The 17,924-nt window shown below is 41.1% G+C and overlaps 1 protein-coding gene across 6 annotated transcripts in view; it reads left to right on the top strand.

The window, feature by feature from the left end:
• Positions 1-17,924, top strand: part of LOC109932714 (formin-binding protein 1) — a 183,920-nt gene that overhangs the window by 27,616 nt on the left and 138,380 nt on the right. For all 6 annotated transcript variants that reach the window (XM_048613504.1, XM_048613507.1, XM_048613509.1 and 3 more), the window contains exons 3-4: positions 5,781-5,837; positions 7,473-7,620. In XM_048613504.1, the coding sequence (XP_048469461.1) occupies positions 5,781-5,837; positions 7,473-7,620 (205 nt within the window). The remainder of the gene's footprint in view (positions 1-5,780; positions 5,838-7,472; positions 7,621-17,924) is intronic.

Raw genomic sequence — 17,924 nt, 5'->3', positions numbered from 1 at the left:
AGTGAGACAATTTCCCACACACAAAGCTATGTTGACTATCCCTAATCAGTCCCTGCCCTTCCAAATACATGTAAATCCTGTCCCTCAGTTTGGTCAATCTGTGGTCAATTTGTCCACCACAGATGTCAGGCACACGAGTCTGTAGTTCCCTGGCTTTTCCTTACTACCTTTCTAAAATAGTGGCACAATATTAATCATCCTCCAGTCTTCTGGCACCTCACCTGTGGCTGTCAATGATACAGATATCTTAGCAGTGGGCCCAGGAATCTCTTCCCTCGCTTCCCACAGAGTTCTAGGGTACACCTCATCAGGTCCCGGGGATTTATCCTTCTTTATGTATTTCAAGACGTTCAGCATGTCCATAATAAATATGGTGAGGAGATGAGAAGTCAAAATCGAGCTCTGGGGAGCAATATTTGTTGCATGAAGTAACCAAAGTGCAACAAGAAAGCACATTATTTTTCACAATATGCTGACTGCAATCAGTTGTATGACAGCACCCAACTGAATCTCACCAACTGCTCTTCTGAGTCCTCCACTGTTTTTATTTTTATTCGCTCATGGATGTGGTCATTGCTGGCTGGCCAGAGTTTATTGTCTTCCCGAGTTGCCCTTGAGTAGGTGTTGGTGAGCTCCTGTCTTATACTGCTACTGTCCACGTGCTGTAGGTTGACCCACAGTGCCCTTGGGGAGGGGATTCCAGGATTTTGACTCAGCAACACTGAAGGAATGATGATACATTGAGTGGCTGTGAGGGGAATTTGCTGTTGGTGTTCCCATGTATCTGATGCCTTTGTCTTTCTAGATAGAAGTGGCCGTGGGTTTGGAAGGTGCTGTCTGAGAATCTTTGGTAAATTTCCATGGTGCATCTTGTAGATATACACACTGCTGCAACTGAGCATTGGTGATGGAAGGAATGCTTGCATGTGATTGATGTGCCGATCAAGTGGCTGTTTTGTCCTGGATGGTGTCAAGTTTCTTGAATGATGTTCGAACTGCACCAATCCAGGCAAATGGGGAGTATTCCATCACACACCTGACTTGTTCCTTGTGGATGGTGGACTGGTTTTATGGTATCAGGAAGTGAGTTACTTGTCATTCCTAGCCTCTGACCTGCCACTGTGTTCAAGTGGCGAGCCCATTTGAGTTTCTGGGCAGTGGTAGCACTCAGGATGTTGCTAGTGGGGGATTCCATTATCGTAACACCATTGAATGTCAAAGGGTGGTGATTATATTGTCTGCAACTGGTGATGGCCATAACCTGGCATCTGCGTGACAAATGTCACTTGTGACTTGTCAGCCCAAGCCTAGATATTGTCCAGATCATGTTACATTTGAGCATGGTCTGCAGGAGTCATGACTGGTGCTGAATGTCGTGCAGTCATTGGTGAACATCTGCAATTCTGAGCTTATAATGGAGGGAAGGAGATTTAAGCAGCTGAAGATGGTGAGCATAGGATACGACCCTGAGAAACTCTTGTGGAGATATCCTTGATCTGAGATGACTGACTTCTGGCAACCTCAGCCCTCTTCAATGTGCCAACTATGACAGGAACCAACAAAGAGATGGCCCCCGAAAGCTATTGATTCCAGTTCTATTAGAACCCCTTGATGCCACTCTCAGTTGAATGTGGCCTTGATGTCAAGGACTGTCGCTCTCACCTCACCTCTGGATTTCAACTGTTTCATTCATTTTTGAATCAACGCCATAATGAGGTAAGGAGCTGATTGGCCCTGGTAGAACCCAAACTGCGTGACTGAGCAGGTTTGCTGAGCTGGTACTGTTTGATAGCATTTTTGACAGCACCTCCCATCACTTCACCAGTGATTGAGTGTAGGCTAATGGGGCAGTAATTGGCTGGACTGGATTTGTCGTGTGTCTTGTGCACAGGACATAGCCTGGCAATTTTCCACGCTGTCAGGTAGATGCCAGTGTTGTAGCTTTAATGGAAGAGCTTGGCTAGGGGAGTGGGAAGTGCTTTCCAGTGTCCAATGCTTCCAGCTGTTTCTTGATATCACATGGAGTGAATGGAATGGCTGAAGACTGTTGTCTGTATGCTGGGGACCACTAGAGGGGCCAAGATGGATCATCCACTTGGCACTTACTAACTGAATATTGCTGCAAATGCTTCAGGCTTATCTTTTGCACTTCCGTTGGGCACTTCTGTCATTGAGGATGACGATATTTGTGGAGCCTCCTCCTCAAGTGTGTTGTTTAATTGTTCTCCACCATTCACAATTGGATGTGGCAGGACTGCAGAGTTTAGATCTAATCTGTTGGTTGTGAGATCACTTCGCTCTCGCTGTCACTAGTCACTTATAGCAGTTTGGCATGCAAGTAGTCCTGTTTGATAGCTTCAACAGGTTGACACTTCATTTTCAAGTATGCCTGGTGCTGCTTCTGGGGGGCATGCTCTCCTGCACTCTCCGTTGAATCAGAGTTATTCCCCTGGCATTATGGTAATGGTTGAGTGGGGGACATGCTGGACCACGAGGTTGCAGATTGTGCTGGAGTACAATTCTACTGATGTTGATGGCTCACAGCACCTCATGGATGCCCAGTCTTGAACTGCTAAATCTGTTCTAAATCTGTTCCATTAAGCACAACGATAGTGCCACACATCATGATGGAAGGTATTCGCAATGTGAAGGCAGGACTTCACCGCGACAAGGATTGCGTGTTGGTCGCTCTTAATCTATTGTTATGGACATATCCATCTGCAGCCAGCAGATTGGTGAGGATGAGCAGATCCAGTCTAGCAGCTGTGTCTTTTAGGACCTGACCAGCTCAGTCAGTAGTGCTGCTGCTGAGCCAGTCTTGATGGTGGACGTGAAACCCCCCACTCAGAGTACATTTTGTACCCCTGCCACCCTCATTGCTTCTTCAGAGTGTTATTCAATGTGGAGGAGTACTGATTCGTCAGGTGAGGGAGGACGGCATGTGGTAATCAGCAGGAAGCTTCCTTGCCCATGTTTAACCTGAAGCCATGTGACTTCACTCGGTCCAGAGTCAATGTTGAGGACTCTGAGAACAACTCCTTCCCAACTGTATACCACTGTGTAAAAACTGAGAGAACTGTGGATGCTGTAAATCAGGAACAAAAACAGAAGTTGTTGGAAAAGCTCAGCAGGTCTGGCAGCATCTGTGAAGAAAAAAAATCAGAGTGAATGTTTTGGGTCTGGTGACCCTGCCTCAGAACTGATGGTAGCTAGGAAAATGTCGGTTTATATTGCAGAAGATAGGGAGGGGGATGGGATCGGGAGTAAACGATAGGATAATAGTTAGAGCTCAAAGAGAGAGAAGAGCGGTTGGCTAGACAAAGGAGTAGATAACGATCTGGCTACAAGGGTAAATGGACACTGTTTGTGACTAATAATAGGTAGTGTGTAATGGCAGACTGTGATAACAAGACCTGGTGTGTGGGTTAGGGGGCTAGGACATTGGAGAGTTAGGCTTTAAAATTACTGAACTCGATTTGAGTCCAGAGGGCTGAAGGGTCCCCAAGCAGAACATGAGGTGTTGTTCTTCCAGCTTGTGCGGAGCTTCGCTGGAACACTGCAGCAAGCCTGAGATAGACATGTTAGCCAGGGAACAGGGTGGTGTGTTAAAGTGGCAGGCAACTGGAAGCTCAGGGTCATTTTTGTAGGCAGAACACCAGATGTCCTGCGAAGCGGTCCCCCAGTCTATGTTTTGTTCCCCCACTGTAGAGGAGGTCACATTGTGAGCTGCTCTATCACTGTGTATACCATTTCTGGGTATGTCTCTGTTGGGTCTGACTTGCCAACAGAACAGTACATTTCCAGAATGGTGATGAGATAGTGGGAACTGCAGATGCTGGAGAATCTGAGATAACAAGGTGTAGAGCTCGATGAACACAGCAGGCCAAGCAGCATCAGAGGAGCAGGAAAGCTGACGTTTTGGGTCTGGACCCTTCTTCAGAAATGGGGGAGGGGATGGGGATTGTGAAATAAATAGGGAGAGAGGGGGAGGTGGATAGAAGATGGATAGAGGAGAAGATAGGTGGAGAGGAGACAGACAGGTCAAAGAGGCAGGGATGGAGCCAGTAAAGGTGAGTGTAGGTGGGGAGTTAGGGAGGGGATAGGTCAGTCCAGGGAGGACAGACAGGTCAAGGGGGCGGGAAGAGGCTAGTAGGTAGGAGATGGGGGTGGGGCTTGAGATGGGAGGAGGGGATAGGTGGGAGGAAGGACAGGTTAGGGAGGCGGGGACAAGCTGGGCTGGTTTTGGGATGCGGTAGGGGGAGGGGAAACGGGAATGGGAACGGGAATGTTGTGGCCTCCTCTACATCAGGGAAACCAAGCAGAGGCTTAGGGACCGCTTTGCGGAACACCTACGCTCGGTTCGCACTAAACAACTGCACCTCCCAGTCGCGAACCATTTCAACTCCCCCCTCCCATTCCTCAGACAACATGTCCATCCTGGGCCTCCTGCAGTGCCATAACGATGCCACCCGAAGGTTGCAGGAACAGCACCTCATATTCTGCTTGGGAACCCTGCAGCCCAATGGTATCAATGTGGACTTCACAAGCTTCAAAATCTGCCCTCCCACTACTGCATCCCAAAACCAGCCCAGCTTGTCCCCACCTCCCTAACCTGTCCTTCCTCCCACCTATCCCCTCCTCCCACCTCAAGCCCCATCCCCATCTCCTACCTACTAGCCTCATCCCGCCCCCTTGACCTGTCCGTCCTCCCTGGACTGACCTATCCCCTCCCTACCTCCCCACCTACACTCACCTTTCCTGGCTCCATCCCCACCTCTTTGACCTGTCTGTCTCCTCTCCACCTATCTTCTCCTCTATCCATCTTCTTTCCGCCTCCCCGTCTCTCCCTATTTATTTCAGAACTCCCTTCCCCTCCCCCATTTCTGAAGAAGGGTCTAGAACCGAAACGTCAGCTTTCCTGCTCCTCTGATGCTACTTGGCCTGCTGTGTTCATCCAGCTCTACACCTTGTTATTCCAGAATGGTGATGGTTGTTTCTGAGACATTGTATGTCATTCACATAATGATACTTGACAATATCAGGCTGTTGCTAGCCAATCTGTGAGCTCTCTCAATTCTGGCAGTAGCCCCAAAAGTTAGTAAGGAGGAATTTGCAGGGTTGACAGGGCTGTTTCTGCTATTGACTGACTGTTCCGGTGCCGAGTAGTCCATCCAGTTTCATTTGTTTGTTGAGACTTTGTAGTGATCGATACAACCGAGTGGCTTGCTTACACCATTTCAGAGGGCAGGTAAGAGTCAGCCACATTATTGTGGGTCTGGAGTCACACCTAGACCAGACTAGCTGAGACTAGCAGATTTCCTTCCCTGAAGGATATTTGTGAGCCAGATGGGTTTTTCTGACAAATGATAATAGTTTCGTGGTCATAAGTGGGATTCTCGGTGCTTAATTACTGATATATTTTTGAATTAAAATTCTACCATCTGCTGTGGTGGGTTCAAACCCAGGATTCCTGAACATTCGTTGAATTTCTGGATTAAAAGTCTAGCAATAATACGATTAGGCCATTGCCTCTTCTTGTTGCCAGTTTAAAAGTCTGCTCACCCAAATAACTTGTACTGCATGAGCAGAAACTTCCTGTAATAAAATATTGGGAAAACAGAAGCCAGTGCTTTCAGTCTACCATCCCCAACTCCATTCCTCTTGTTGGAAAGGCAATTTGGAACAAATTGATTTACTAATTAAGCAGCTACTCATGTCATACAAAGTTTAATTAAAATTACTTCTTTGAATTAATGTACCTTATTTGAATTACATTTCAGGAATCTTTCGAAGAAGTATCAGCCAAAAAAGAACTCTAGGGAAGAAGAAGAACAGAGGTAACTGTCCTTTTAGATTAAGTAAAATAACAGCACAATCCACAAATGCTTAACTGCAGCAAAAACACCAGATTTAGAATTAGACACAAAAGTAGAAATTGCTGGAAAAGCTCAGGTCTGGCAGCATTTGTGGAGAGAAATCAGTTAACATTTCAGATCGAGTGACCCTTCCTCAGGAAGATTCAATATTAGGTTATTCTTTAGCACTGTATCTTTCTTCATTGTAAATGATCATGCAAGTCAGTTGTGCTTTCAGATTAGGAGAAACTGATACTTAAGTTTTTCCAAAAATGAAATGTTAGGAGAACTGGAACTTGGGGCAACTTTTTTGAGGGTGAACTGGTTTGTATTATTTATTTCTGTGGTTGCCGCAGCAAATCCAGACAAAGCAGCTGACTTTTGCATCAATAAATGATTTTGGGGTTAGGCCATGGGGTAGACAGAGACCAAGATCTAAATAGGCCTACTACTGACTTTACTGAAAGTAGACAAGGCTGCACATCAGTTGTTCCTTTTTGGGGAAAGAATACTGCTGAGTTTGCTCATATGTTGAGGTAAAAATAATTTCAGTGAAAAACATTTAATACAAAGTGGTTTTCTTTCCTGAACCCGAACTGAGTGATATATAAGAGAAAGAAAGAAATTTCCCCCGTGGTGCATCATATTAACATTTTTTTGTCTATCCCCTTCCTCATTTCTTCCATTGGATATTAATAGTGATTATATGTAAACTCAGAATTTTTAGGCCAAAGTGACTGGAAGAAGTGTGTCCTGCATTAATCATTTCCTTTAGTCTTAAATGAAAGATTAGGACCTTGGCAGGATAGAAAAGTTAATGACCTAGTTGTGTCTTCTGAAATAGCACACAAGTTTAAAATACAGAATTTGGCAAATATAATGTTGACACCTTCTGATGAGTGGAGGAGATGGAGTAAATAATAGGGTAATTCAAATCTGATTAATCTAATGCACTGCTTCGCATCTTGTTATACAGCAGTGGTGTTAGTAATATAAGAACAATAACCTGTAAAAGATTAAGTTGTTGATAAATGGTTAGAGGTGGAGGGAAAATTCCATGAAGGTGTTGGGATAAAACAACTGTTTATTTCTTGCACCATTGCTTGGTTCCTATATATTTTCTCGTGCAAAACTGCTGATGTATCTTTAATGTTAACCAAGAAAATTAACAAAGGTTGACCACTTAGCATTTCTTTACACCACAAATTAAAAACTAATAATCCCAGGAATATTTTAAGTAGATGTTACATTTATTCTTGTTTGATATTAATTGCTTGTATTATTTGGATAATATGCAAATTCTCCAACACTGCAAATTGATCTATTTTTTCCTGAGTGCATTATCTGTTGTAGGCCAGTTTCTGTTTGAAGTATTGCTTTTAAATATCAATTGTTAAAGTATTGTCAGAGGAATTTATTATTATGATAGTCGCAGTTTGTATTTTAGAAAATTTACAAAACCAACACATCCAGTTTTTGGGAGTTCAAGATAAATTTTGGAAGTTGTTTACTTCTAGATTTGATCTATCTTAACGATCTGACTCTTGATTTAAGAATTTTAAAGTTGAATCTTTAAGAAAAAGCAAGTAGCATATCATTGAATACATTATTTTACAGATACACATCATGTCAAGCATTTCTAGCCATTCTGAATGAAATGAATGACTATGCAGGCCAGCATGAGGTGATTGCTGAGAACATGAGCGGGCTAATATTTGCTGAGCTGTCACGCTATATCCAGGAACTCAAGCAAGAACGGAAATCGGTAACTTCTGTGTATTGGCCATTTGTGTTTATTGCTGCTGTTAGTGCAAATAGTTTGACAAGGATTGAGCTCCTAACAAAGCTCTATTTGTAAACTTTTACACATCACTTCTATCATTTAGAACTGACACAAATGTGTTCTAAACTGTACAGAAAAAAGTCAGTCTTGAACCGATAAGTTGACTGTTAGAAGTGTATGACTTAGAACCTCTGTAGACCTTCAACAAGCATTTAGTTTGACATTCAAAGTCAAAGTGGAAATCTCATGCAATTTTAATTGGTTTTAGAGCCCCTTGTCTGGCATGGGGAGAGAGACTAAGAGGGCAATCAATGTTTGTGATCCAGATAAGAAATCAGTAACTTCAGTTTAAATTGTTAAGAGTGAGTTCAGAGTTGGATTTTGTTGCAAGAGTAAAACCCTCAAAGTCATGATAAAATAGTTACATGCAAAGTGAGGATGCCTTTGGTGTAGCAAAAGAATATGTACAAACCCCCAAACTGAAATGTGTAGCATTTCCTGTGCCACTTAGTCTTTTTCGTTTCCTATGCTGCACTCATATGTGCTGTGAGCATGAGTATTTCATATTGAGAATTAGTTTTGTATTTCACTTATAGTTTCATGTCCATACCCAGTTGGGACTAGCTTGAGAAAGAAATTATATTCTATTTCTTGAGAGTATTTTGAATTGTGATCAATATGGTGTTGAACTTAAGGACATGGAAATGCCCGCTGAATGGGTAGATAAATGACAGATTAAATTTAATGCAGAGAAGGTGGGCAGCACAGTGGCTCAGTGGCTAGCACTGCTGTGTTACAGCGCTGGGGACCCATGTTTGATTTTGGCCTCAGGTGACTGTCTGTGTGGAGTTTGTACATTCTCACGTGTATGCGTGGGTTTCCTCCCACAGTCCAAAGATGTATGGGTTAGGTGGATTGGCCATGCTAAAAATTGCCCATAGTGTCCAGGGATGTGTAGGTTTGGTGGATTAGTCATGGGAGGTGCAGGATTGCAGGAACAGGGTGGGTCTGGATGGGATGGCTCTTCAGACGATTGGTGTGGACTTGTTGGGCCAAAAGGCCTGTTTCCACACTGTAGGGATTCTAAGAATTCTAAGAAATATGAAAAGATTCATTTTGGTAAGCAGAATGGGGAGCGGCAATATAAAATGATCGGTATGGTTCATTCAGGGGTAAAGAAACCGAGAAACCTGGGGGCATGTATTCATAATTCATTTGAAGCTGGCAGGGCAGATTGAGTGTGCAGCTAATAAATCATGAGGGATTCAAGCCTTATAAATAGAGAAATGGAGCAAAAAAGTCAAGGAAGTTATGATATATCTGTGTAAAGCGCTAGTTTTGTCTGAACTGGAATATTCTGTCCCATATCAGGAACCAACCTTCAGGAACAATCTGAAGCTGTTAGGAAGGGAGCAGAAAGGATTTGAGTATGGTTCTGGAGATGAGCAACTTCATTTACATCAATTGAAAAAGCTGGGGTTGCCCTCCTTGGAGGGTATGAAGAGATTTAGTAGACATATTTAAAATCATGAGGGTCTAGACAAAGTAGATTGGAAGAAGTGGTTTGCATTGTAAAGATTAAGAACCAGACAACATCAATTAAAGGTAATTGGCAAAAGAAGCAGGCATCGTTGTTGGCGGACAAATAACAGCCAGTAATAAAATAAGGAATAACCTATTTACGCAGTGAGCGGTTAGTCCATGGAATGCATTCCTGAGAGTATGATAGTGGCAGATACGGTTGTTGATTTCAAAGAGACTTGTTTTATTGTCTGAAGAGGCACGCTTTACAGGGCTATGGGAAAGGGGTGTCGTAACCATTTAATGATCTGGGCAGAATCTAACGAGCTGGAAATGAATTTGTTGTGTACTGATGCACTGTGCATGCATGCACATGAACGTACGGACATACATTAGCACACACATTGCTATCACCAGATTATAAATGACCAAGTTGATAGTTTTTTTTTGATGTGAAATTATTCAAATTGTAGCTACAAAAATGCACAATTTCATTTTCCATGCAACAAAGAATTATCTTTTAGAGTTACATATCCTTAGCACTGCTGTTCTAAAAACCAAATTAAAGGAATTGCAAGAAGTGATGTTATGTTTCTCAATTTTGATATTAAAATTACATTTTGTTTCAATTTGCAATTTCTAGGGTATTTGTACTTAGAAAACCTTTGAGTTAATTTGCGTACAGCTCCTTACAGATAATCTTGCTGCTTGTCTCAAAGCTACCTGCAAACTCCAGTTGCCTTCTGTGAGAAATTGCACCGATAAACACAGTTACACAGCCCTATCAATACTGATTCTTTATGCATCTTCCTCACTTCACCTACCTGTTCAAAATAAACTAGGCCCAATGTTTCATATTGTCTCTCTACCTCCCTCTATCTGTTTAAGACCTTCCTTAAAATCCAGTTTTTTGATAGAACTTTAGCTCATTCTCTTTACTGCTGCATCATTTTTGCCTCATTGCGCCCTTTTTGAGAAATCTTGGAATACAGATTTACAAAGACAATTGAATTGGAAGCTTAATCTCTGTAATAATACCACTAAAGCTATCATTGATTGTTGACCCATCTGTTTTACTGATATTGTTAAGGGAGGAAAATCTGCTGTTACATGGTCCGGCTTACATGTGACTTCAGACCCACAACAATGTGGTTTACTGTTCACTGCCCTCTGAAATGGCCAAGTCAGCCACTAAGTTCAAGGTCACTTAGGGGCAGACAACGCATGTCGATCTTTACCAGTGATGTCCACATCCCGTCAGAGTTAAAAAAAATTACCTTTCAAGAATGAAGACATTTGTAGGATGTTATCAACATTTCCAATAACCAAGGGGAAAAGGTATTTCTCAGTGTAGTGTAATGACCAAAAAAAAACCCACATTTGATACTGATGGAATGACTTGTGAATGCACTGATTGCTGGTTTTATATAAAGATTAAAAGTGAATTATGAATCTGATACATTCCTAATCAGCTTAAAGACACTTGGAGTATCTTCCCAGCATTCTAATAACCATATATAAAACATGAAGCTCGACCATCCAAATAATTTATTTAGAAAATTAAATGAATGATTTTGTTTTCATTTCTATGTATTGAAAGCTCTTCGAGGGTAATGTAAGCAAATTGACAATGAGCAGTAAAAATGCCATTGGCACTGATTTAATAGCCTGAGTTCGATTAACAAATGAATTTGGTGTTAATTTTGTCGCTTATGTTGCTTTAAACCCTAAAGTTTGAGGTTTGAATTTAACCTAGGATGTGCATTGACAGCTTTCTGGTAGCTCTTATGAGTCTTAGTTGCGTTACCAGTTGTCTTGGCTCCAATTATGAAGTCTTAGCTTTTGTATGAAACTTAGACATCGGACAACGTCGGAGGGATGTTTTTCAGCCAAAAATCCTCATGAACTAGTATCTTCAGAGGCAGAGAAGAAGAGTGTAAACTTGCTACTTGCCAGCCTTGACTTTGAGAGTGGTAATAAGCTTAGTTCAATTAGTTGCAACATTGGTTTATTGTAAGCAATTCCTAAACTGAATAAGACAGCATTATAAGTGACATCAGCTATTTAAAAGGATATGGTAGTAAAAATGAAAACGACCAGTATCTGAAAGATGCTTCATTACTTTATAAAATAACAGTTAAGTCAGTGCTTAAAGGTGAGTGACAAGTCACGTATTTCCGGCATGTTCTGCTTTTATAAAATTTATTGAGAATGGTAATAACAAAAACATGACATTGTGTTATGTGTCACAGAAAAGCAAATTGATGTGTGTGCTATGTCTCTGCTGCTGTAACACCATATTCTGCATTCTGTTCTATTACCCTGATGTCGAAGTCTCAAAAATTGTTTAGAAGATTAAACTAATAAATTATCTAAATGCCAAAAATTTCGGTGTGGCATTATATTAGTGCCATATTAACTAGCTTAAATTGGGTTTACAGCAGTACTGTACCATACAGTATGAGTTGTTGCATTTGGAGCACGTGGGCAGATTTTGTGGGGAACCTGGGTTAATACATAAATACAATCAAAACAAACTTGAAATATTTTTCTGCTCTAAGTTGTTGTAGAACTTAAACCACCAATTAAATTTGCCTCTTTCTAACCAATTGGAGAATCCTTAACAGTAGGATAACTAACTTAGCATAAACATTGGATCACACTTGTGACCTTAAATTGAAAGCACAATATATACCTAAGAACCAGAATAAGAGGGGAGAAAAAGTTATGGGCTGTCTTTTACGAAAAAATTGGCTGTGTCAGCTTCCGGAGATTTAAGACCATAAGACATAGGATCAGAAATTAGGCCATTTGGCCCATCGAGTCTGCTCCACCATTCAATCATGGCTGATAAGTTTCTCAACCCCATTCTCCCACTTTCTCCCCGTGACCCTTGATCCCCTTGATAATCAAGAACCTATCTATCTCAGTCTTAAATGTATTTAATGACCTGGCCTCCCTTCTGTGGCAGTGAATTCCATAGATTCACCACTCTCTGGCTGAAGATGTTTCTCTTTATCTCCGTTCTAAAAGGTCTTCCCTTTACTCTAAGGCTGTGCCCTCGAGTCCTAGTCTCTCCTACCAATGGAAGCATCTTGCCAACATCCATTCTGTCCAGGCCATTCAGTATTCTAAGTTTGGTGGAGGCTTTGTCTCCATGAGCTCTAGTGAGTTCTCTCATGCAATTCTTTGCTCGTCTCATTGCGTATGTACTAAGCTTGTATGGTGCCTCCCCAAGCAATCTTGCATGCATTGGCGAAAGTACTCAGCATTGCCAGTGTCTTTGGGATTTCTTTTGCAAGTGCTATGTTTAAAGACCAGCTATCCAAGTGTCAGCCATCAACTGCACTTCACTTTTGACTTGATTTATTATTGTCATGTGTAACAAGAAGCAATGGGAAGTATTGTTTTGCGTAGTAAATGGAACAGGAGCGAAACAAAACAAAAAACTTTTGAGGGCACGTAAGTGGCATGGGTAAAACTCCATGGAAATAGGAATCCTATTATTAATGTATTGCTCCTTTACCTGTCTAATCAACTGTCATTTTAGTTACTGTTGTAACACAGGAAAATGCAGAAGCCCATTTGCAGATAAGGTCTCATAAACTGGAATGAGATAAATAATAAGATTCCCTTGTCTTTTTAATGTTGGTTAAGGGATAAAATTGGCCAAGTCACTGGGGGCAACAGCCTTTTCTTCAAAATTGTGCCATTAGAATATCCCTGATGGGATGGTTGGGCGTCAACATAAAATCTCACCCGAGAGCACTTCTGATAGTTCCAGATACCTTCAGTACTGCACCAAAGATTAGCTGAGATTATGTGCTGCAGTTTTTAACGAGAATTCAAACCTGGACTCGTCATGTTTAATCCTCTGGCCCGTTATCAAAGAAGGCCCTTGATTTACTGTGCTACTGGTCCCTGACTGAAGGCTGTCTCCCTCAACTGGAGTGAGGATTTCTCCTTTAAACTTTGAGATAAGACTATTTGGTTGAAACACATCCACAATGTTTGCTGTGTGGGCTGCTGGCATATGATGCTGGTGTGACATTGATGGTGCAGTACAACATATCCACTACTGACAACCATGACAAGCAGCCTGACATTGTGTCTGTACTAAACAGCAAGGTATGACAGTAGTACTGTGAAGCTTTACGTTCTGAATGAGGGTAATAGGAAAAAAATGCAAGGCAGAGATGTTGTGAGGATTCTGCTTTCAATTAGTTGCATTGTGAGTGAGTGCTGAGGGAGCAAGTGAGGAACCCTGAGGTACACCCTGACTGAATCAGTGAGAAGGGTGTTCGTTCTTGCATGCAACATGTCTTAGTAGCAGCATTACAATGAAAGGTGCTGGTGTGCTCCAAAGTGTAGCAATGAGGTGGAAAATAGCACTGTAACTGAGCTGGAGATATGCCCTGAAAATGTAGAGAATCTGTTTTGTGTCTGGTGCCAACCTCCATAGACACTGGGTTTTTTGGGCAAGGGGAGGCCTTCCTGCTAATGGAGCATGTAATGGCAAACTGTATCAGCCATATAATGTCTCTGACTTTCATGTTTGGAATTGTTGCTGTTTAGTTTCTCTCTGACACGTGAAGAATAGGAAAATGCGTATCGATGAGGTAAGAGTATGTACTAAAGACATGCAAATAGGTCTTACACCAGTCACTAAGACATTCTCATTTCTCAGTCCAAATTTTGTGTGAAAAGGATCTGATTCTCAATCAAGATCAAGAACCTCATTGCTGCTGATCTGTCTCTCTCTCGCGCTCTCTCTCGCACGCGCTCTCTCTCGCTCTCACTGTGTATCTCTCTCCCTGTCTGTGTCTCTCTCCCAAACCCAACCCCCAGCGCCTTCCTGTTGACTTGCCTTTGCCCGCATTAAGGGGCTGGGATGATTCTGCCCTTCGTCAGTGTGCATTGCTTTGAACAGAATTATTGGAGAAGATTACACCAGTAGAAAATGTATCTATTGAATGATCTGAAGTTTCAATACGGTTCCAATATGTAAATAATTCCTGGTACAGAGTTTTTGTATTGTTTCATAGGTTGTTCTGGAAAATTTTACTTGGCCAACTGAAGTTTCGTTCCCCTGTGGCTCGTGGAAATGCAAAACAAACTGCCAACTCCCTTATAACTCCACTGTCATCTTTTCTGATTCTTCATTTTATTATATGCTTCTTCATGTAGCTGATTTTTAAAATTTTTGTTGCAAAATCTCCCTGCCTATTTGCTGGTTCACAATGTACAATGAAAGTGATGCTAGCATTGTGTTAGATGTCATCATATTGAAATATCTCAAGTGCTTCACACGACGTCAACTTAAATTTATACAGCCTTTTTAATGTAATTAAATGATTCCAAGGGTGCTTTATGGAAGCTTTGTAAAGCATTTTTTAAAATTCATTAATGGGATGTGAGCAATGCTGGCTGGACCAGCATTTATTACCCATTCCTAATTGTCCAGAGGGCAATTAAGAGTCAACCACATTGCTGTAGGTCTGGAGTCACATATAGGTCAGACCAGGTAAGGATGGCCATGTTGTGGCGTTGTGGCACAGTGGCTCAGTGGCTAGCACTGCTGTCTCACAGCGCCAGGGACCAGGATTCGATTCCACCCTCGGGCGACTGTCTGTGTGGAGTTTGCACATTCTTCCCATGTCTGCATGGGTTTCCTCCGGGTGCTCCAGTTTCCTCCCATAGTCCAAAGATGTGTGGGTTAGGTGGATTGGCCATGCTAAAAATTGCTCTTAGTGTTCAGAGATGTGTAGATTATCGGATGATGCGTCTGGGTGGGATGCTATGAGGGTTGGAGTGGATTTGTTGGGCTGAAGGGCCTGTTTCCACAATGCAGGGATTCTGTGATCATGCTTTTCTGCCAGGCTCCCATTATTTCATCCTTTATGCTTCATCGTACCTCGTAGTCACTGTTAGGAAGCCTATACACCACTTCCACAAGGGGCTTCTTTCCTTTATCACTTCACATCTCTAACCAATCCATTTCTGTACCCTGGTTTCTTGAGAATAGGTTCTTCCTCCTTGCTAAACAGACCCAAACCCCCCCATCTTTTCTTACCTTTTTGTCCTTCCTTAATGTCTTGTATCCTTTAATATTCAGGTACTAGTCAATGCAATCCTGCAGCCATGTCTCTCTAATGGCTGCCAGATTGTACTTAGTTATTTCTATTTGCATTTCCAGGTCATGTGTTTTGTTTTGAATCATTTCTGAATTTGGATGTAAAGCCTTTAGTTCTGTCCTTTTATTCTTGTGACTTCTTGCAAAACGTTTAATTATGTAGGGGTTCTGTTGTAGACTGTCATTTAAACAGCTGAATTTGTAACTAAGCCAAATATACAGTAGTGCCAGTCTTGCAGTTCTGTTTAAAATTGTGGCACTGTAGTAGAATGTTTGTGCTTTGATTGTATAATGTACATCATGTAGGATTAAGAATCACATTTGTATCTCTAACATTGCATAATAACACCTGTGAATAAATGGCTTGATTGTTTCAGAAATCTATAAAGCAGGCTAGTTTTTGTTTATCAAGGTACATTTCTGACACAATCCTTAATATGCTTTCCATCAATTAGTATTCACAAATTTTATATCGCATACTAATTTGGGGATATTGTAAAATATGTATTAAAATTAATAGTAATAAATCGGCGAATGTTGAACAGTTAAATTATCTAGCCCAAATGTCACACTCAACCTCTATCTCAAAATAGTTTATCTAATCATTTAACTCATTATTATTGTTTGCAGGACCATGCAGTGCAAGTATTAGCTGCCACATTCCCTAATGTTAAAACAGTATACTTGAAAAACTATACTTGAAAAGTAATTAGCTGTAAAACAGCTGGGTATGCCTGCAGTTTAGGTAGGTATGAAGACCCAGGGGTTTAAAATTAAGGAGCTTTTGTCCCTGCAATGGAGCAATAGTTGTAAGGTTCTTGGAAGCTGTGTAGTCGAGAATGGAGACTGAAGGGAGGATAAGCAAACTGACCACAGCACCTTGGTGTAAGGAGCCATTCAAGTTCAGGAAGGATGTTTGCTGGTTGCACATTGTCCAGCACCATTTGTGAGTTGGCAGATACTACAGCACTCCATGTTAAAATGCACCAAGATCTGGACAGTATCCAGCCTTGGGCTGACAAATGTCAAGTAACATTCATACCATTTAAAAGGTCGATAAGATCCCTGGAGCTGATGTGATTCATCCCAGAATATGCAAGGAAGTAGCTACTGTTACGATGCAAAGACATACAATTGAACAAAATCAGTCTTTCTACCTCGGTTCACATCAGAGTAAAATTAAAACCTTCAAGCACTCTCAAAATTGACCTCAATGGTTTCTAATCAGACTCTTTGAATAACCAATCCTAGACTTTGCAAATAATCAATTCTCAACACTGGTTTGTAGCTTGAACAAAAGAAATAGCAATTTATTAACAATGCAATAACTTTAGTAGAGCAAAAAATTGGCAGATGTAATATAACGTGGGTAAACATGAGGTTATGCGCTTTGACAAAGTTCAGAGGGTCTCAACATTATTTAAACAGAGGCTACAGAAAGCTACAGAACAGAGATGTGTTACCTCATACATGAATTGCAAAAAGCTGGCATCCAAGTTAGATGGTAATAGGAAAGGCAAATGGAATCGTTGGCCTTTATTTCCAATAGAGGATAAAATAGGGAAGGTATGATCTCAGAATAAGAAGTGGTCCATTTAAGAAAGAGGTGAAGGCCAATTTCATCTGGTATTGCATTCAAATGTGCTTAATGTTTGCACAAAGCTATTTTGTTAGTTACAGTTCACTGCATGATAAATTGTATGATGGAGACTACTGCTGAGAATTGGCAGCTAAGGTTACGTTTTTGAGGATTTTAAGTCGAGTGGTACAGGAAAAATTTGCAATCATTGAGATGCTGTTTTGGAAATAAGTAGATAAAACAAGTAGATTTTGTATGCAAAATCTATAAGTATATAAAAAGAAAGGACTTCTCATCATGAATGTACTTTTATATTTTCTGAGGAGGATCTTTGGATTTCCATTTTGCTTTGACTGCTTCAAGTATTATTTAATTAATACTCACCTCCTGGTCTCCCATTCTAATGTAACATCAACCGCAGCTTTAAAATATGCGCAACCATTGGGTGTAATATTCCTCACTACCATTTCCTCTTAGATATAAAGAAAAGACACTTCATTAAAAGGAGGAGCAATAGGTACCCTCAAATCCCAGCAGAGATTGACACAATGCAAATGATTAAATGACAGAATTATGATTGCTTTAGATTATATGTAGAAACTCGGGAAACTTAGTTTAGGCCTCCAAACGTTTGTCTGAGAAAATTATGAAGCTCGTATCTGCCAAACTTACAGAAACTATCAACTATGCTGTTCATAGTCAAGCATATTGTGTAGACAGATTATTGTCCTACCAATTGATTAAATGATCATGACACTGTTCAAAGCTGCTGACATATTGCTTTTGGTGGTCACAACTTTCATAAGCTAAGAATGGAAAAGTAGTAACAGAGCAATGTAAAGAACAGGAATAGTATCTATTGTTGCCTAAAATTTTATTGTGCTGATTAATTCCATTCATAATGTAAGACATAATGGAGCAAAAATATTGAAAAATATTTGCATTTTACCCCAGCTGTCATTAACTTAGAGACAAAACTGCAATCAGAAGAAAATAAACTCCTCAAGTCTCTATCTCAGTCTTTTTACATTACAGAAATGCACCTTCAGTTTA

Source organism: Rhincodon typus, chromosome 28 (assembly GCF_021869965.1).
Source record: "Rhincodon typus isolate 14 chromosome 28, sRhiTyp1.1, whole genome shotgun sequence".
NCBI lineage: Eukaryota > Metazoa > Chordata > Chondrichthyes > Orectolobiformes > Rhincodontidae > Rhincodon > Rhincodon typus.
Note: the sequence above shows the minus strand (reverse complement) of the source record. Positions and strands in the feature narration are given on the sequence as shown.